Below are 20161 nucleotides of genomic sequence, written 5' to 3' on the forward strand. Positions count from 1 at the left end.
GGGGGTGGTTCCCAGGCAGGAGGGGGAAGGCAATTTAGGGGTCTTGGGGGGGCAGTCTGAGCTGGTGTTGCAGTTGGCAGCTCCAGTTCCATTGGCCATTGTTCCCAACTGGCCTGGCGCCCAGCCCCCGAAATGGCAACTCAGGAACCAGGCTGAAGGAGGATGGGGTGGGGGCCTCTGGGGGAGGGAACCTGGAAAGGGTGCAGGTGGGGAGAAATCCAGTCTGTGTCCTTTTGTGTAAGACAACTTTGAATCTCTTTAGCCTCAAAACTATCCCATTCTGGGTCACTTCCCCCCACCACCCCCAGGGGCACAGGGAGGGTGCATATAGGTGGGGAGAGAGCAGAGTGAGTGAGGATCCAGGCTCTGAGAGACGCAGCAGCCCCTGAGAAACCATTGCCTGGGCTGGGCCGAGCCGGCCTCCTTCTCTGGGCCAGACTAGAAGGGGTTAGCCCTGAAGCCACAGGGTCTCTTGGGTCCCAGCCCGGGACACTGCGTCCTCCCTAAACCCCCATCCCACTTCTACAGAATTAACTCCACCCCTGTGCCTGTTTACCCGAGTCAGCACCCCTGGGGGTCCTGGCCCCTCCTCCGCCCCTCCTTGGGGCCTTGACCCGGGAGTCCCCGTTGGCCATCCTCTTCCCCCTCCCGCGATCTCCCTCTATTTATAGCGGCCCCCCGCATTCCCCGCCCCCCCTCCCCGCCTTGTTTTGCAACTTCTCAGGGAGCAACCCGGAGAGCAGTCGCCGGGACACTGCAGAGAGAGGAGGTACCAGGACCCTGGGCGCCCCGAAATTGGAACTCCCGCGCCCTCGACGCCCCCACCCCCTAGTCGGTGCAGGCACACCTTCCCCTCTCCGCGGTCGAGACCCTCGCCTCCTCAGCAGCGATCCTTCTTTAGCCTAGCCCTCTGTTTCCAGGCGGGTGGAGTCAAAATCGTGGGGTGCCAGCACCCTGCCTTCGTCTCCCTTTTGCCCGTTCCCACCTCGGAGTCGGGGCGCAGGAAGGAGCCTGAGTGCTACAGGCAGGGCCAGACCACGGGTGGGGGCTGTGCTGAGAGCGGGCGTGGGGATCCCCCAAGGGGCTCAGGGATCCCCCACGGGACTCAGGGATCCCCCACGCCCACAGCCGCCCGGTTGCGGGGGGGCGGATGGGGAATGCCGTGGGGAGCGCGGGCCGGAGCCTCGAAGCACCCAGCAGCTGGCTTTCTTTAGAGCTCCCCGAGCCCCCGGCGCTGCCCCTCCCGGAGCTGTGGGAGGCGCGGGGCGGGGTGCAGGGGGGCGTGCTTACCAGGGGTCTGGGGCGGGTCTGCGGGGCGCTGGCGGCCCGGAGGCGGGCCGGGGCGGGCCGGGGGCGGGTCTGTGGGGGAGCCCAAGCCGGGGCGGGCCGGGGAGTCAAAGGCAAGTGAAGGTGGCAGCGGCCGCGGCGGCAGCAGGTAGGGGGAAGGGCGGGAGTGGGGCCGCGGGGCCAGGCTGGCGCCGAGGGTGCCGGGAGGCGCTTGGATCCCAAGCCCTCGGAGTGTACGGCTCGTGGGCAGCAGCCGGCCCGCAGGGCCGCGAGGCCGCGGCGCACGGAGGCGGAGGCTCCGCGGGCTGCAGGGCGTGTTTGGGGCGTGCACGAAGTTGAGGCCGGGGTCCAGGGCCCTCCGCGCCAGCCGCGCGAATTGTCCTTCTCCACGCGGATAGCAGCGAGGGGACTCGGAGGCACAGGTTCCGGGGGCAGGGCCCGGTCAGCCCCATCCGTCCTCCCCATCCCTCCCCAGCTGGCTCTCAGCCCTTGCGGGTCGTCGGGGCAGGCTGGGGAGAGACTGTGGAACCGACCCCCACACACCCCTTCTTCACTTTCGGGACCCACACCGACACTGGGTGGAGGAGAGAAGCGAAGGCACGAGGCTTAAAAAAAAGAAGTTTTTTTTTTAATGGTGGAAGGAAACAGTCGTGCTCTGCCACCCTATCTCACTCGAGAGCTGTCAAAAATCTTGGGGATCCCTTAGTCCCCACTTTCATTTGCAAATAAGAAATTGAGCGCAAGAGTAGTGACAGACGGAGCCAAGGTCACAGTGGGAGCAGCAGAGCCTGGGGCAGAATCCAGAGGTTCTGACACAAGACACGCTCTTTCCTCCACATCAGCACTTCCTTCTCTCCTCTCCCCGCCCCGCCCCCGGCCCCCCGCCCCTCTTCCCCGAGCCTGGACTGAGACCTGCTGTGTTGCCCGGCAGACCCCTCCAGCCTGTACTGATTCTAGCTGAAGCCTGGAGAAGACTTGTTCACTGGACTCGTGGGTACAGATTGGGAGGGTTAGTGACCTGGCAGGGGTTGGTGACCCAGATAGTCCAGGTCTTGGCTTAGGTTTTCTGCCTCTAAAAGACCCGGGATCTGTCTCCCATGTCATTCACCTCATTGCCTTGTTTTCTCAGACCCCAGAGCCAGGAGGAGTGAGAACCCTGACCCCAACCCTACTTCATCCAGCCAATAGGAGCCAAGTAAGTGACCCCACCTCCAGGCTGCTGGCGCTTTACTCTGCTGGTCTGCACAGGTACTCTGCTCCTCACCAGCCCCAAAGGTTGAATACAGGCTACTTTATTCGAAGTCAGGAGTCTTGGGAGGAAGGGACGCACTGGGTCTGTTGGACACAGATGTCCCTTGTCCTTCTTTTCTGGTTTCCCCCTCCCCCCCTTGGTCATGTTACTCAGGTCATTTTTAGCCCCTTTCTCTTTGCGCTGCTGACCTTGGCGCTTTAGTCGAAGGTCACAGTCAGTGGTGAACTCTCGATACCCATCCCTCGGTATCTTTAGAGCACCTAGTCACTGAGCCACGAGTTTCACCCCCTACCTAACTAGGAGTGTGGGGTGGCCCCTAAATATAGCCTGGGAAACCCGAGCTGCCCTACTGCCCCACCCTGATATTTCCATCCAGGATAGGGGAGGGGGCACGGAGGTGTTGGTGTTAAGGGGTGTTGGGATGGCCAGGCTGAAAGGAAGTGGTGTCCGGAGTCCTCTTCCCCAAGCCCTCTTTCCCAGCGGCTTGGCCCTGCAGCTGGGGGTGCCGGACGGCGTCTCTCTGTGTCCTGGAGTAGTATGCAGCTCCTGGGGCCCTCCGCACCCAGCACTGTCCAGTGCTGAGAGAGGAAGCCGGGGGTTGGGGGAGGCGTGCGGTGTGGAGGCAGCTTCCCCAGGCTCTGTGTCTCCCCACCCTGCCAGGTCGCCATGGCAGAGCTGCGGGAAGTGCAGATCACGGAGGAGAAGCCGCTGTTGCCAGGGCAGACACCCGAGGTGGCCAAGGTTATCAGAGACCCCTGACTCCCAGGCCCGAATCCCAGACCTCCGAGCACAGCCCTCACTTCTTCTTCCCTTCCCAGACTCGCGATCTCACTCTCAGTCACACCCCCCACGCGCCGCGTCTCCCCACGCATCTCCCATGCATCCCAAACACCACCGCTGAGGCCAGGCGTTTCCCTGTCACTCCGCTAACCTTCATCCTCTCCATGCCTCTCTTTCGTCAATCTCTTTCTGTCGTGGTCTCCGTTGGTCTCTTTGCCCACCTTTGTTTTATCTGTGTCTGTCTCTCTGTGACTCTCCGTGGCTGCGTGTTTCTGTGTGTATCTCTCCAGGAGGCTGAGTTAGCTGCCCGAATCCTCCTGGACCAGGGACAGGTAACAGCCTGGGGCAGCCCCGGGTGGGAGGAGGGGCTCTTCTCTCCCCAGGAAGGAGGGGCCCCCACCTGGTTTTCTTCTCTGCTTCTCCTTCCATTGCAGTCCTTTCCTGTCCCCATCTCCCTGCTTTCCTCCCTTCTCCTCCCTCTTTTCTCAGAGTTCTCTGATGCTCTTCGATCTTTCATTATTCTTTTCCACCCCCTAAATCATCTTCCAGTGTCATTTCCCCTAAATTCTTGCTGATCCTATTTCTACTTTTTGGTTCCAGTTTCCTCTCTTTGCCCCTACCCCTTCAACTGCCTGACTCTGATGGAGGTTCCTCTCCTGCCTCTTCTCCTCTCAGCCTAACTCCTGGCTGATGGGGACCTGTTTTCCTGCAGACTCACTCTGTGGAGACACCTTATGGCTCTGTCAGTTTCACTGTCTATGGCACCCCCAAACCCAAACGGCCAGCGATACTCACCTACCATGATGTGGGACTCAACTGTAAGGACCTTCACTTCCTCTCCCATTTCTTTCTGGGAAGAGGCTGGTGGGGCAGGGGGCGGGTCAGTATGGGAAGGGAGCCATGTGGTATGTCAAGGGCAGGTTCTCTCCTAGTCTGAATGTGGCCGGAAAGACACAGGGTGGGTTCTGACCTGGGGACATTTTCCCCATCTGACTCTACTGTTGGGGTGATGGGGATTCTCTTTAGATAAATCCTGCTTCCAGCCGCTGTTTCAATTTGCGGATATGCAGGAAATCATTCAGAACTTCGTGCGGGTTCATGTGGATGCCCCTGGCATGGAAGAGGGGGCTCCCGTGTTCCCTTTGGGGTGAGAATTAGCTCCTTCCCTCCTCATCAGGCTGTGAGGCGCATGGCAGGTATGGAGTAGATTGGATCAGGGAGCAGGAAGGGGAGGGCAAATGGTGGCCCTGGGAGAGAATGAGTAGGACACGGAGGCGGGGGGCCTGGGGGCAGGTTGGTGTTTTCCTCAACATTCTTTTCTTCTCCAGGTATCAGTACCCATCTCTGGACCAGCTTGCGGACATGATCCCTTGCATCCTGCAGTACTTAAAGTGAGACGCCTGGGGACCCCTCCAAGCCAGAGTTCTCTTTCCAGCACAAGGTGGCCCTTAGAACTCCTGAGCGAGTTCTGGCTGGACTAGATGTTGTCTATCCCAGTTGCGAGGAAGTGGGTGGCTTTGGAAAGCTGACTTGAGTCAGCAGAGTAGCCCTAAGGGATAGAGGAGAAGAAAAGGGAGCTGTGTGCCTGGCCCTGCCTCAGGCTGAGGAGGGTCTTCTCTGATCTGGAAGCTAGAGGAGACGAGGAGGGGGCGATGTAGTCCCTGAGGAACCAGGCAGGCCTGTCTTTCCCTCCCACTCCCTGTGCCTCCTCCAGACAGAGGCAGAGGGGGCGAGAGAAGGGAAAGACAGCCGGGTGTGGCCTCTTCGGTGGATACTTAGTGCTGCTGACGCCTGGGCCAGGTCCTTGACTTGGCTTTTCCTGGGCATCAGGGCCCCGGGCAGCTGCGGGTCCCCTCTGGCTCTTTCTCCTGATACTTCCTGTTGTTCACCAAAGTTGTATCTTTTTTTAATATCTTGCTTTAAGTTCCCTCCTTCCCCATTTCCCTAGAGGAACCAGGAACTAAAACAGAACTAGTTGAACTAGCTCCTGAAAGTTGAGCCTGGACAAAGAGCTACATAGGAAACAGTGTCTGGTTGGCTGGCCTGTGGGTGTTTCTTTTCAAGACACTCACTCTCCCGGAGGGAGCTGGGGAAAGACTACAGTGTCCATTTTTTAGCTCCTTGGCACCTTCTTTTTCAGCATCCCCCCACCAAAGGAAGGTCCCTTTCTGTCCTTTGAGCCTATGGCCTTAGGAAGGAGGGTGAGGAGTTTGGAGAGTCAAAGTTTTGGATACCAGGACCCATTAGATCCACATTTACTTTTCACAGTTTCTCCACAATAATTGGAATTGGTGTTGGAGCTGGGGCCTACGTCCTGTCGCGATACGCTGTAAGAAATTTAAAAAAACCCAGATAAGCAAAAGGCGGGTCCAAGGCCCCGGCAGTGTTTACTGTTGCCTGCTTGGGGGGAGGCTGTGAGTACAAGGGTGGCAGGCAGGCCCCATGGAGCCTAGGGTGGGCAGAGCTCAGTGGGGAGGGGATAAGTCCGTGCCTCCTCTGACTTCCCTCTGCTGCCCCTCAGCTTACCCACCCTGATACCGTCGAGGGTCTTGTCCTCATCAACATTGATCCCAACGCCAAAGGCTGGATGGATTGGGCAGCCCACAAGGTTTGGAGGGGGCCTGTGCACTGAGATCTTGGGGGTCTCCCCTTGTGTGGGCCCATTTAGGCTCCAACCACATAACGGGCTGGCCTGTGAGCTTCAGGGAGGGGGGACGGAGCAGGAAAGAAAGTTGGGACTCTACTCCTAACGTCCTGAGCTTTCCCACCTGCCCTGTCCTCATAGCTAACAGGACTCACCTCTTCCATTTCGGAGATGATCCTTGGACATCTTTTCAGCCAGGTAAGTGGTTGTGGAAGATGGAAGAAGTAGAGGGAACCAGCAGGGACTGGAATGTGTGGGGTGATTTCCTTCCTTCGGACTGATTTGGGGAGGGAAGAACGCTTGCCTCTGTGCATCTAATAACTGTGCTTGAGTTCTCTTCCCAGCCCTATTTATTCTCCCTCTATTTTCCTTCAGGAAGAGCTGTCCGGAAATTCTGAGTTGATACAAAAGTACAGAAATATCATTGCACATGCCCCCAACCTGGATAACATTGAACTGTACTGGAACAGCTACAACAAGTGAGTGGGCATGGAAGAGAAGTGTAGAAGCGGTCACAGGGGTCGTGGGAGGCACAGAGGGGCCGAGGGGAGGGGCAGCAGGCTGTGCGAGGTGGGCAGGGATTGTTGGGCCGTAGGGGGCAGCTGCAGGACAGACGGGGGGCGGCGGGAGGGGAAAGAATTGTGAGAAGCCGTCCCCTCTCTCTCGTTACTTCCTTGGACTTTTGGATTCCCTGAAGTAAGATGATCTCCGGTCCTCGTGCCCTTCATCCGCTTCACTGCCCATAGGGCTCATGCTTGAGGCCTGTCTGTCACCTTCTCCTTCGGTTCTCACTTGTAATCACCAATATTCAACTCTAATTTAGGGGAGGAAGATTGCTTCCTCATGGGGAAGCTGGCTTACATCAGGGTGGGTAGCACTTCTTGCCTAAAATTTCTACTCTTCTTTTAAACCCCCTTTAGTCGCCGAGACCTGAACTTTGTGCGTGGAGGCGATACCACCCTCAAGTAAGACTTTAAGGGATAAAGCTTTGCCTCTCTCCCTGGATCCTCCCCTAGTTGATGCTTACGTCCTTTAGAAGGAGAGTCTTTTGCCAGGGAATTTTCTTGTCACCTCTTCCCCTATCCTGTTTAGCAAACCACCACCCTCTAGGTCTTACCCCTTTGAACTCTGTTGGTGGGGTCAGCGGGTTTCAGAAGGTTGTTTTCTCTTTGGAGCCAACTGTTCTTCTGGGAGGAGGCAGAGGAGGGAGTGCCAGGGGCTCATCACCTGCTCCCCAACACTATGCCTCTAGGTGCCCTGTGATGCTGGTGGTAGGAGACCAAGCACCCCATGAAGATGCAGTGGTCAGTAGGGAGTCTTGGGGTGGGTGAAGGAGGGTGGCAGTCAGAGGGCTATCTTGCCAAGAAGCAAGCTCTGTTTGGGGGCGGGAAGAGTAACTTTGGGGCATAAGAGGTTGATTCCTGACAAGAAGGAAATGGGCAGAGGCTTGTTAAGAAAGGAACTTGGAGGACTCTTGGTGGTCCAGTGGTTAAGACTGCGTGCTCCCAATGCGGGGGGCATGGGTTTGATCCCTGGTCGGGGAACTAAGATTCCATATATTGTGGGTATGGGCAAAATAAAATAAAAAGAAAAAAAGAATTGGGTCTGGGCCCTTGGGTCCTTTGGTTGGGAGGGGCCACTGGGAGTGTGACTTCATTCATTCAACCTCCTCCCTACTCCAGGTGGAATGTAACTCAAAACTGGACCCCACCCAGACTTCTTTCCTCAAGGTCAGTAACCCTATTCCACATCCAGCCTGACTCTTGGCCCCCGGTCCAGAGCCATAGATCTTCTCCAGATTCAGCTGCTAGGCTCGCTTCCAGGGTCCTACATGGGAGCAAGTGGGTGGGTGGAGGAAAAGAAACAAAACACACCCCAGCGGCCTGGAGTGGAAAGCCTAGGAAGAGCGCTCTCTTATACCTCTCGGCATGGCTCATTTGTTTATGTGTATATCACTTTTTCTGGATGACTCTCTCCTGAACAGATGGCTGACTCTGGGGGGCAGCCCCAGCTGACTCAGGTGAGCACCCCTGCCGTTCGTGGGGTGGGATATTAGTGGCCCTGAACTATACCCTTTGCTACACACCCCATCTCTAACCTGCCATGGCTATGGGCTCCAGCTCAGTTTCTAACCTCACTTTGCGATCTCTCTTTCCTCATTTTACTTTCACAGCCAGGCAAGCTGACCGAGGCCTTCAAGTACTTCCTGCAGGGCATGGGCTATAGTGAGTATGGGGGTCAGAGGCTGTCATGCGGACAGGAGATTGTGGCACAGGAGGAGGGAAGGCCACAGGGGGCAGGAACCACTTCGGCTAATTCCGGGATTTACCGCCGTCTGTCAAATCAGGCTCATTGACCCCTGGCTCCGTTTGTAACTCTCGTCTCCACCCAAGCACCCCACTCTGAGTTGCTTGCTTCTCGTCCCACCTCCTCTCTGACTGCTGGCTTTTCCTTCCGTCTCCACAGTGGCCTCATCCTGCATGACTCGCCTGTCCCGCTCTCGTACGGCCTCCCTGACCAGCGCAGCATCCATTGATGGCAACCGGTCCCGCTCTCGCACCCTGTCCCAGAGCAGCGAGTCTGGGACTCTCTCTTCAGGGCCCCCAGGGCACACCATGGAGGTCTCCTGTTGAATGACCCTTGTTGCCCTGGTGTGGGACCCAGCCCTCACCTCCCCCAGTACTAACCTGGGAGGTGCATGGGGCACTGGGCCCAAGTTAGCACAGGAAGCTGGGCAGATCATGTGGGGAGATGACCTTGATCTTTGATTGCTACCCTAACCTTGACCTCTAACCTGTGATTTCCCTCAGCTCCTGGGAGAGATGTCCTAATATCTCTTAGGGACCCAGACCCCTAAATGATCCCTCTCCTTCATCTTGGTGTTAAGGCGGAGAAGGCATGTATCCCTGCTCCCTAATCTGGGTGTCTGTAGCTAAGGGACAAGAGGTTGTAGAAGTTGTCCGTGGTGACTCCCCCAGACTCTCCCTCCTTATCAAAGATTTCAAGGGTAAGGGGCTCCGGGCTGGGGCTCCACTCACCAAAGCTGACATGGTGTCGCATTAATCCTTCATGCCTCTGAAGGGCGTGGGCCTAAATGAATGTGTGACAGGGGAGAACTGCTGGTGGGTTAGTGGTCCTCAGGACATGCCAGCAACATTCAGTGTGGAAATGGAAGTTGGAATGGGAGGTGGTGGGTGGTGAAAAGTGTGACGGAAGGACTGGAGCTGGGCAGTAGGAAGGGGACTGGGGCCGTTGGCTGCTCTAACTTTGGTAGCTATCTAGACAGCGTGTGTCTAGAGGGGGGTGGGGGGGAGCCAAGCTGGGCATGGCTGCTTGGGGCTTGGCATGGGGGTGGGAAGGGCTGCCTTGGGGCTCTGACCACAGTGTGTTATATGTGGGGGGTGCCCTCCTGTCTCCCACAACTTCTGCTGTAACAATAAACTATAGAGGAATCTGAGCTCCATTATTCTTCTGGGTCTGAATATGCCGGCCTCATGCCCCTTTTCTGCCTCTCCCGGCTCAGCCCTTACATTTCTCTTCTCAAGGGGACAAAACCACTGGAGAGGGCTTGTATAGCAAAAGTATTAGTCGCGCAGTCGTGTCCAACTCTTTGCGGACCCCATGGACTGTATGTAGCCCACCAGGCTCCTCTGTCCATGAAATTCTGCAGGCAAGGATATTGGAGTGGGTTGCCATGCCCTCTTCCAGGGTATCTTCCTGACATAGGGATTGAACCCCGGACTCTTGTATTGTAGGCAGATTCTTTACTGTCTAAGCCACCAGGGAATCCCCTGTATAGCATAGACACACTATAAAATGTGACCTCATGGTCACTGCTCCCTACTCTAGTAGCATGGTATTGCCCTTGATATTGATAGGATATCCCAGTTGGGGGCCAGAGGAGGTACTCAGATCTTAAGAGACTTCCTTATCAGTGGACTGGCCCACTGAGAAATGTCATAGGATTTTAGAGACATCACCAACATCGTGATTTTAAAGAAGGAAGCACAGAAAACTGATGCAAGTGTCCAAAGGACTTCTTTTGACTCATTTTCTGGCAGGATCCTCCCTAGGGTTCTGTAGATTTCATTTTCGATTGATCAATACAGTCAGTAGACCAGGCCTCATGCAGTTGCTAGAGAGGTTGGATTGCTCGTAGTTGATCCCTATCTGAAGACTCCTTCAGGAGAATTACAGCAAAAGAGAGGACTTCCTCTCAGGAATTTCTCCTCTTCTGTGAATCAGGGAGTTAATTAGACTATGCGTGTGGTTTTTCAAGTAAGAACAATGATCGAGAGGACTTCAATTAGTCTGTGGCTGTTGCAGGCTGATTCTTATGCTCTTGGGGCACAAGAAGTAAAAATGAGAAGGCACCATATAGCGTTACTGGCAAGAGGATTGTAGATGGATTGTTACAAGGTCATTTGTTAGATTACTTCATACAATAGAAATGCCATAGGCAATTGTACTTTCCTCAGTGGAACTGAGCTACGGACTAATGTAGTTTGAGACTACACATTGGCATCAAAGCGGAGAGTGGAATGTATGCTTGAATCTTGAGCACTTCCTCACTGTCTCACACAGGATCTTAAATTTAGTAGGCCAGTATCAGAAGGGGGCAATATTAGGTTACTAGCAGAGATACAGACCCTGGAGAAGGGAATGGCAACCCACTCCAGTGTTCCTTTTTTTTTTTCAAAAGCAATTTTAGGAATCTTTACTTAAAAACAACCTTCTCTTAAAATGGAGTAACTTTGGTTTTATGAGCAGCAAGCAAAGTACAGAAGCAAAAATGGATTACAGGAGCATTAAGTTCTACATTAGGTCACAGCATCTAATCTGCAATCACACCCATAATATCATTTTTCAGGATATCTGGGAAATAGTTATTTCCCAGGATGTCTGAACCATAGTTACTCTATTTTGACTTTTAATTGTAAAAAAAAAAAAAAATTTTTTTAATAGCCAAAGGAGATTTCACCATTAATGACGTCAATGTTTTTCTAGGTATGAAAAGATGCAAGAATTGGAACTCATAAAACCTTTTCCTGAAAAGATCTAACTATCTGAAGGCTTGTTCTGCCAGTTTTTTTTTTTTTCAGAGCACAGAGTGCCTCATTCCTGATTTTCACCCTGAACTTTTTTCAGGGGGTGTTGAAGGTCAGCAGCTTGCAATGGTCATGATGTAATCTTTGTAGAGGCCACTCCAGTGTTCTTGCCTGGAGAATCCCACAGACAGAGAAGCCTGGCAGGCTGCAGTCCATCGGGTCACAAAGAGTTGGATCTGATGGAAGTGACTTAGCATGCGTGCACGCACACAGAGATAAAGAAGTTACAGAGCCGGCTATGGATGGTGAGGGTGTTGACCAACCACACACAGGGTGGACAGCAAGCAGGGCTTAAATTCCATGCTAAAGAAACGAAACACTGTAATTGGAACATTGGACCAACCAGCTCCTAGATAAACATGCAGAAAAGGCAGAGAACTTACAGCCTTGACCAGCAACACCTGCGGTTGTTCATTATGGAAGGGAAAGCCAGTCTTCTCAGTACATTTACCTACAAAGATAACACTGCTATCAGGGTACTCTTCAGAAGAGGGAGTAAGTTACATTTGTGTATACATATCAGAGAGTGTGTATCTGCCATGGAGGTGGGTGTGAATGGCTGGTGACTATCTCTCTCCTACAGATGTGTCTGCATCTTTAGGAAACCCAAGAATTAAGTAGAGGGAGAGATGCTGTCTGCTGGGAGCAAGGGAGAGGGGCTTTGCTGTCCTTGACTGACCTCTCTGCTTTGTTGGCTAGCACTCCAGGCTAGCCCATGGGGATGCAGTGCCCCCCTGTGGTTGGCATGGTTCTTCCTAACTCCCCAGCTCCCAGGTCCCTTCCAAAGTCTCCCATGGCTCTTTGTGATTCTAGTGGTAACTATGGAGGGAAGGCCTGATACCGTGGTCAGCAGTGGTCTGTGGCTCTTGCCCATTCTCAAGATCAAAGCTTAGAGGAGAGGTGAGGGGACTTTATAGATGTCAAACCACAAGCTACCTCTCTTTTGTCTTGGCTTCAGGCTTAGGACTCTTGTTTCTCTCTTCCTCTTATTATCAAGGAATGTTTCCCTGACTTTAGGGACAGAAGCCCAAGACAGCTAAGCAAGGGTGCCATGGGAAGGAGATTAAAACTAGAACACAGTGATGACAGCCCTTAAAAATTCTGGAACTACTAAAGAGATATGAAAGCGTGATTCTCTGAAGGAACACACAAAGCAGTGAAACTGCAGCGGGAGGATAGATGTTAAGCTTTAGAGAGCACTCCTCTAACAGGGAACAGCCAGAGTGGGAGACACCACCTTTCTATAGAGATTTTCGGACTAAAGTGGAAAGTGTGAGTCAATTCTGACCAGAGGCCAGGGGTGTGGTCAGGGAAAACAGTGCCCAGAGCGATGTAAGTCACAACATAACCTTCTCTTCTCACCAACATTTGAATTTTCCTCCAACTGGATAAATATACAGTAAAAATAGAATGCTTCTGCCCTGTTTTTTCACTTTCAATGAATCTAAAGAAAGCAACTCAGGGACTTTCCTGGTGGTACAGTAGATAAAAGTCTGCCTGCCAATGCAGGGAAACACGGGTTCAATCCCTGGTCTGGGACGATCCCACTTGCCGTGAAGCAGCTAAGCTTGTGCGCCACAAGTACTGAGTCTGTAGCGCCCAGGAGCTGAAACCGCGGAAGCCCACACAATTCTTGCGGTCAGTGAGCTCTAGGGCCTGAGAGCCACAACCAATAAGCCTGTGTGCTGCACCTGCTGAAGCCTGCGAGTCTAGAGCCTGTGCTCTGCGACAAGGGAAGCCATCGCAATGAGAAGCCCATGCACTGTAACTAGAGAGTAGCCCCCGCACTCCCCGCTAGAGAGTTAGAGAAAGCCTTCACACAGCAGTGATGACCCTGCACAGCAAAATAAATTAATCTGTGTGTTAGCTGCTCAGTGGTGTCTGACTCTTTGCGACCCCATGGACTGCAGCCCTCCAGGCTCCTGCGTCCAAGGGATTTCCAAGGGATTCTCCAAGCAAGAATATGGAGTGGGTTGCCATTCCCTTCTCCAGGGGATCTTCCCAACCCAGGGATTGAACCTGGGCCTCCTGCATTGCAGGCAGATTCTTTAGCATCTGAGCCAGCAGGGAAGGCCAAATAAATAAAGTTACCACCTCCACTCCCAGTCTGTGGAGATTTTTAAAGACACCAGTTGTCAATTATTTCCTTTTTTATGTCCGTTTTTGTTGTAACTTTTTAAATATAATTTTGTTTAAACATTAATTATTTAAATAAAGTTATATAAAAAAGTAACTCACAACAAAAACGGACATAAAAAAGGAAATAATTGACAACTGGTGTTTTGAAGCATCTTCACAGATTGGGGGTGGGGGTGGGTGTCACCCCTGTCTGTACCCTTTTTGCTTCACCTTTGCTGGCAACCGTGGGCTTCTCCCTCAGGTTGGGGGCTGGGGGGGGAATGTGAGGGTGTCTGGCTGATTGGCACACTCACGTTACCAACCCGCCCCAATCAGCTGTTTCTAGCTCTATCACCCAGAGCCAGGAGCAAGGGACCGTTTCTTCTGGCAAGACATTGGAAAGCTGTCCTTCAGGGGAGGGGTGGAATGGCATGAATTGCCTCATAAAAATTAGTTCAGAGCTCTTTGGTTTTTGTTCATGGTGTATCTTGTTCACTGTGTTGTTCTCTGACTGGCATCCCACCTGGCTCTGAGGTAGTCACTGAATACTGTTCAATATGCTGTTCCCCATCTCCCTTTCTTCATACAACAGCAATATCTAAACCCAACCCTTAGCTTGTAAGCAAAGGAAAGGTGGGGAGCTCCCAAGGATTACTTCAAAGAATTATTTATTTTTTTATTTGTAATTATTTTTTGGTCACTCCACGAGACCTGTGGAATCTGTTCCCTGAGGAGGGATTGAACCTGGGCTATGGCAGTGAAAGTAACCACTAGATCACCCAGGAACTCCCCAGAGAATCATTTATTGGTGCAAAAATGGAAAGCTGGCTCAAAGTGGGAAGGAAGTTGGAGGTTTCATTCTTCTGTTTCAGATTTTTTTTTCCTGTTTAAATATGTAAAAAATAGATGGGGTGGAGAAGACGGGTGACGAAGAGACACAAAAAGAAGACTCGAGAAGATTTGAAAACTATTTCTATAAATTCTCTTGTAATTATTCCAACTAGTTTCTCCTCTTATCCACTCTTCCAACCTGTATATCTTCCCTCTGATTTTTATATTTCAACTCTCATGATTCTAATTTTCTTCAGTTACAATCTATCTTTCAAGGCTGAGTGAATCAGGGTTCACTCCTGAATCTGGCTTCTAGTCCCCAGGCCCCAGTTAACTCAGCTCTCCTTCCTGTCCTATGGTTCTTACTCCATTCCTCCTCATTTCTAGCTCATTCAGAAATCACACTCATCTTCTGCTCCCTTCGAGTCCTTTCTGGCTCCCAGGTGGGGATTCAGAGCTTTTGAAGACGATCGAGATTGTTCCTTTCCTTCATCCCAGTGTTCTCTCTGTGTGGCATTCCCCAGCTCTATTCCAGCTCTTGATACAATATGGTTCAAACTAAAGATGGTTCCTGGTTGGTAAGAATCTTGAGAAAGGAAAAGGAAATGGACTTCGGAAGGATGGCTGAAAGCAGAGGAGGAGAAGGGAAATCTAAAGGCCTGTGGGTTGGGAGGAAGCAAAAAAATGCATGACTCACTCACGCTTGAAATCTCCAGCCTCTGCTCATTGTCGTCAAATGCTGATAGCATCAGTGACCCAGAAACATATGGAGAGCCGTAGAGTTTAATGTACTCCTCCTCAAGCCTCCTTTCTATAGTCGTACAAATCCTCAGTCCCAGAAATAGCTAACTTCCATATAATCGTGTCCCTTCCAAAGTCCTGGCAAGATCACTGGAGTGGAAGGCAGCAGAGAATCGATGGTGTGTGGACTGTCTTCGATCTGCCCTTCCAGAGTTCTTGAGGCCCTGTGCCTCACAGGCTGACCTAGGCACAGTCGCCCATAGACGTTTTTGTCCTCGGTCTCTGTTTGGGTACGGCCGGCACGAGACACTGGCAGCGGGCCACAGAGGAGGAGAGTGAGGGCACTGCTCCGACTTTCTCCCGGTCCCTGCAGGTTGGGTGTGTCCCTGTACCAAGGCCGCAGCTCTCATTGGACAGCCCTCTGGTTTCTGGTTGCTACTCCCTCTGTTCAGCCCAGGTAAGAGCCTTGTTATTACTCAGCCCCAAGGAATTGCACCATCCCTTGTTGCTCTGTCTAAACCCTGCCCACACCTTTCTATATACTCCCTTTATTAAGCTTGCCTCACTGATCCAAAGTGCTCTCTGCTTTCTTATGAAACCCTAACGTGGAAGATGGGGAGGGAAAGGTAAGGTAGGAGAAGAAAAGCTACATCTTCAGTTTTTCTTAGAATCACAGAAACATGGGTTTGAAGCCCAGCTAGCTACCAAGTTAACTTTTACCAAGTTATTTAACTTTTCTAGTACTTCCCCTGACTTACCATAGGGATAATACTTAGCTGGTAGAGTTGGGAAGGTGAGATAACACATGTGAAAGCAATAGAACAGTGCCAGATGCTCGGCACAGAAGTTCTGTCATTACTACATTGGAGTGTATTCCGTGTGAGTGCAATTAATACTGAGGGGAAAACAAAATAGGACGATGCTTCAGGGAAGTTATTTCCCTTGTCAGATATTTTTATTTAGCTTTGCCCGAGGCTTGCCTTCTCACTGATCCCTGTGAGTGTAAGCTGGGTTGGTGCAGAGGTTTGTGTATCTTAATTTACGGGAAGGGGAATGGGATGGACAGGAGACAGACTGAGACGAGAATGAAGCTCAGGAGGCCTTGTCTGTGTTAAGGGCAGTTAAATGCCAAAAATAGGAGCAAACTGGTGAGCGGCTGAGCGCACAGGGCACACCTTCTCTTTCCCTATTTTTCCACTTAGTTTGATATATTCCTCCATCCCATGGGTCAGTGGCTGGGCATCTGCTCCCCCTTAGTTTTAGATAACGTATATGTCCTTAGCAGCTCTTAAGAGAAGCAACACATTGTAAGAGTTACTCAAACTGAAAGGCAAGTGGTCTAGAAAGGAGGGGCTGCAGCCAGAGTGGCAGGTAAGGCAGGCAGAAAGAAAGTCACTAAGTCATGGGGTGAACCCAGTAATCACCCCAGACATGTATCTGGCATCTCTCTCTCTCCCCAAACACACTGCTTCTTAATCCCTCAGCACGAGGCTGCTGGAAGGAGACAGAGACTCTAAGAAGAGTAAGAGAGTCCCTGAAGCCACATGGGGCTCAGCATGAAACAGAGGAAGCATATGGAAATAGCCTCCATTTAGCTTTATCTCAAGAGTCTGTTGGATACTTTGTGGGAGGCTGATACTCCCTACACTGGGAGTAGGGTTGGTGTGGATAGCATAGGAGAAAAATCTAGATCCCTAAACCTCTTCTCTCTGAATGTGGGAGCTCTGGCTCAGTTTCTCAAATCTGTGTGTAAGGAGGCTTCCTAGGTGGCGCCAGTCGTAAACCACGCTCCTGCCAATGCAGGAGACGTAAGAGATGCAGGTTCAATCCCTGGGTTGGAAAGATTCCCTGGAGGAGGGCATGGCAAAGGACTCCTGTATTCTTGCTTGGAGAACTACCATGGACAGAGGAGCCTGGGGGGCTATGGTCCATAGGGCCGCAAAGAGTTGGACAAGACTGAAGTGACCTACACAGACACACACACACACACACAGACACACACACACACACACAGACACACACACACACACACAGACACACACAAGACACACAGACACACAGACACACACACACACACACACACACAGACACACAGACACACACACAGACACACACACAGACACACACAGACACACAGACACACACACACACACAGACACACACAAGACACACAGACACACACACAGACACACACACGTGCATAAGGTGGTAGGGAGTTGTTGGAACTTCAACAATGCTCCCATAACTGGAGGGGCTGGGCCTGCAACTGACAGAATGAATGACTGGGGGCCCAATTCCAGAAAACAAGACTGTGTCCCACACTCACCCTTCCCGCTCGCCACTCCACCACCTCCTGACCAGGCACTTCCTAGGCAACCCAGAGAAATGAAGCACAGCACAGCACAGCTGAAGGGGACAAAAAGACATTTTATTACACATAACAGCATAAACGGCGCAAGAGTCAAATCCTCATTTATAAGCACTCAACCAAAACAACTTTTTCTCAGTCCTGTATGAGAAATGGCATCTCACGTGGTGAAAAGTTGGGGTCCAGGTTACGGCACAATGCCTAGTAAATGTCACTGTGTCTCAGGGAAGATGTGTCAGAGGGTGAAGTCATTTGAGCAGCTTCTCCTGGGGGTAGGGAGGTCATCTTGGCTCCATCAGAAAAGGCAGGAATCTCTCAGGCCCACAAGGCAATGACAGCCATAAAAGCAAAACCAGCAGCTACACAGCTCCACTTGGCCAGAGGGGCTTCAGGACTTGCGAGTTCCCGGGGCAGAATTTCTAGGAAGGTGACATACAGGAACGTACCAGCTGCCATGCCTTCTAACACAGCCTGCGCCAAACCTTGCCCAGCTTTAGAGTCTCCCTGAGGCACGGCCAGCCCTATGGCTAGGCCCAGGGGGGACATGAGAGCTAAAGACAGAATGGAGAGCACAGCCCACCGTGATTCAGTGCCTACCTGCACCAGCCGCAGTCCTACGCCAAACACTACGATCCCCTTGTGAGCCAGGACGGCAAGACAAAGCTGCACAGTAGATGCGACTGTGAGCTGCAGCCCCACAGCTAGACCCTCAAACACGGAGTGGAAGGAGAGCGAGAGCAAGAGGACGAGGGCTCGAAAGGGACCCCGCGAGGGCGAGGGCAGAAGTCCGTGGCTGTGAGGTTCAAGCTCATGAGCGGTACCCAGTTCCTGCTCCTGCACTTTGGGTGTTTCAGCAGCCCCAGCACAGCACTGCAAGGCCAGCGACTCCAAAAGGAAGACAAGGAAGAAGCCCAGGGAGATGACGAGCTCTCCGTAGGGATACTCCATCTGGGTGGGAACAGAAAGAGGGGTTGTGAGATGGGAAAGTGTGCTGTGCTTGTGCTCAGTCGTATCCAACTCTTTGCGATCCTCTGGACTGTAGCCCGCCAGGTTCCATGGGATTTTCCAGGCAAGGATACTGGAGTGGGGTGCCATTTCCTTCTCCAGGGGTTCTTCCCCACCTGGGGATCGAACTCGAGTCTCCTGCGTTGATGGTGGTTTCTTTACTGCTGAGCCCTGCGGGAAGTAAGGAAGGGAAGAAATTGCACAGGACTGGGACTGGGCTGAAGAGAATGGGAAGTGTGGCAACAGAACATAAAAATGGGGAACAAAGCCAAGGAGACATGGACGTTTGACCACAAGAAAACCTGAGGAAATAAGGGAAAGGGTATCAATAGGGTTAGAAATACGGGGAAATGATATGAAGCATATCAAAGGGTCCAGAGAAAGAATGGAAGGTTAAACAAGAGTTCTCTCTGGGTTTCATAAGCCCAGGAGGATTGAGTGGCTCCACCTTTCCTTGCCAACAACAACGCTAGAGCTGAGGGGCAGGAGGAATTCTTAGAATTCCACACATAAATCCTCTCAAAAAGGTCTGGGCATGAAAGTAATCTCTGGTTCTCCTTCCTGTCCAGGTAAGGGCTGGTGGGAGACACTTACATAAGCTGAATCAGCAGCATCATCAGAATGCCCCTCACTCTTTGTCCCGTTCTAGGGAGAAAAAAGCACAGATTAGATGAGGGAAAGCAGCTCGGCTTCCTGTTCTGTGCCGTTGGCTCTAGCACTTTCCTTCAAGGCCAGTCTGACCTGTTTCCATCACTCCACACAGAGCCGTCATCTTCCTTGTCGCTCCTTCTGTCCTTGGCTTTGGCACTTTTTCCCCTTTCTTCCCCTTGTTCTGTTCATCATTCTGGCCTCACGGCCTTGTAGGTCTGCCGCTCACCTGTATCACCAAGTTCTGGATCTCTGATTTAATTCCCTCCAAGGCTTCAGCAGTCATGTGCATGAACCCCGCTCCCAGGAAAACACCAGCAGACATGCAGCCCAGGAAACTGAGGACCCGGCGGTGACGACCTAATTCAAAGCAGAGAGTTACAATCCAGTTGGCAAAGAGGAGATAGGAAGATGACTAAGGAGCCACGGGCAGCACTCGGTGTCCGAAGACTGGGGATGATGAGAGAATAAGAGCAAGGTATCAGGACAGGGTGACAAGGCTAAAGTCAGACTTAGGTTATGGGGACAGAGATGTGACAGGGCTGTACCTGTGGCTGTAGCAGTCTGGAACCATTTGAAGCAGATGGGAATAAGGCCACAGATCAGAGTGAGCACGAACAGGGCAAGGAGGCAGCCGATTTTTGCCCCTAGCAGTAGTTCCATCCTTGTGGGACAGGGTTAGTAGAGGCCTCAGAAAGACAAACGGAGTTATAGTCTTTGGAGCAAGAGGGGTGTCTCAGGTGGTCAGAGCTGCAGTGTTCACTCTCCTGAGTTTCAGGAGGCTATTGGGGATCCTCTTTCTGGTCTATGTTGCCTCTTCTTGCGTAGCCTTACATAGGAAGCTTGCCCGGCCCCAGTTTCTCGCCCTTCCCCTACATGCAGGCCCCTCCCCTGGCTGACGCCTTCCTGAAATTTCAAAACCAGAAACTCCAGACTCCCTGCCAGGCATGGCCTGGTGCAGTGTCTTCTCCTCCTCTTCAGTGCTGTGACTAATCCAGGGGCTGTCGAGCCTTAGTTCTGGCCTGGGGCTGTTCTAATCCACAGTGTCTTTAGTAGCTCTCCCCAGCTGTTTTGTCCTGGGGACAAACTGATCTGCCTCACTCAGGACATTTGATCTCAGCCTTCCGTACCCTGTCTACTCTGCCTCAAGGCCTTTAGGTTGCTCTGTTGATACCTGAACTGCATCCTTTCAAAGGGGATTTGGGGCCACTTGGGATAAGAAGGAGGTGGGGCTGGCAAGGGGAGCTGCCACCACTCTACGAGAACTAGTAGAGGAAGGGACTCCCCTATCCTGGCACTCCAGAGAAATAGCTCCAGGCATGGAAATGTCTAGAAGGAAGTTGAGATTTCTAGTATTAACAACACCGACACTGTTACAA

At 52.3% G+C, this 20161-nt stretch overlaps 2 protein-coding genes across 9 annotated transcripts; one reads left to right on the top strand and one right to left on the bottom strand.

Moving 5' to 3' along the window:
• The first annotated feature begins 681 nt into the window (after positions 1-681).
• NDRG2 (NDRG family member 2) lies at positions 682-9420 on the top strand. Of its 6 annotated transcripts, none has more exons than XM_055436815.2 (17): positions 682-769; positions 2417-2482; positions 3200-3280; positions 3610-3651; positions 4032-4137; positions 4346-4466; positions 4648-4710; positions 5588-5648; positions 5841-5927; positions 6105-6161; positions 6339-6442; positions 6884-6928; positions 7216-7267; positions 7646-7693; positions 7948-7983; positions 8137-8188; positions 8430-9420. In XM_055436815.2, the coding sequence occupies exons 3-17, from the start codon at positions 3206-3208 to the stop codon at positions 8594-8596; spliced, it is 1116 nt and encodes a 371-aa protein (XP_055292790.1). In that variant the 5' UTR covers positions 682-769; positions 2417-2482; positions 3200-3205; the 3' UTR covers positions 8597-9420. The 6 variants fall into 6 exon arrangements, with proteins under 6 accessions (XP_055292790.1, XP_055292795.1, XP_055292792.1 ...); XM_055436817.2 differs by lacking the exon at positions 682-769 and adding an exon at positions 1348-1435; XM_055436819.2 differs by lacking the exon at positions 682-769 and adding an exon at positions 1493-1709.
• Positions 9421-17168: 7748 nt separating this feature from the next.
• Positions 17169-20130, bottom strand: SLC39A2 (solute carrier family 39 member 2). 3 transcript variants are annotated; one of them, XM_088840024.1, is made up of 5 exons: positions 19331-20130; positions 19012-19142; positions 18729-18779; positions 17727-18305; positions 17169-17548 (listed from the first exon to the last, which is right to left on the bottom strand). In XM_088840024.1, the coding sequence occupies exons 1-5, from the start codon at positions 19443-19445 to the stop codon at positions 17489-17491; spliced, it is 936 nt and encodes a 311-aa protein (XP_088696150.1). In that variant the 5' UTR covers positions 19446-20130; the 3' UTR covers positions 17169-17488. The 3 variants fall into 3 exon arrangements, with proteins under 3 accessions (XP_088696150.1, XP_055292789.1, XP_055292787.1); XM_055436814.2 differs by having other exon boundaries at positions 17169-18077; XM_055436812.2 differs by having other exon boundaries at positions 17169-18305.
• Between the last annotated feature and the right edge of the window lie 31 nt (positions 20131-20161).

This window comes from Moschus berezovskii, chromosome 9 (genome assembly GCF_049115385.1).
Source record: "Moschus berezovskii isolate FMDL1 chromosome 9, NW_MosBer_1.0, whole genome shotgun sequence".
Classification (NCBI taxonomy): Eukaryota; Metazoa; Chordata; class Mammalia; order Artiodactyla; family Moschidae; genus Moschus; species Moschus berezovskii.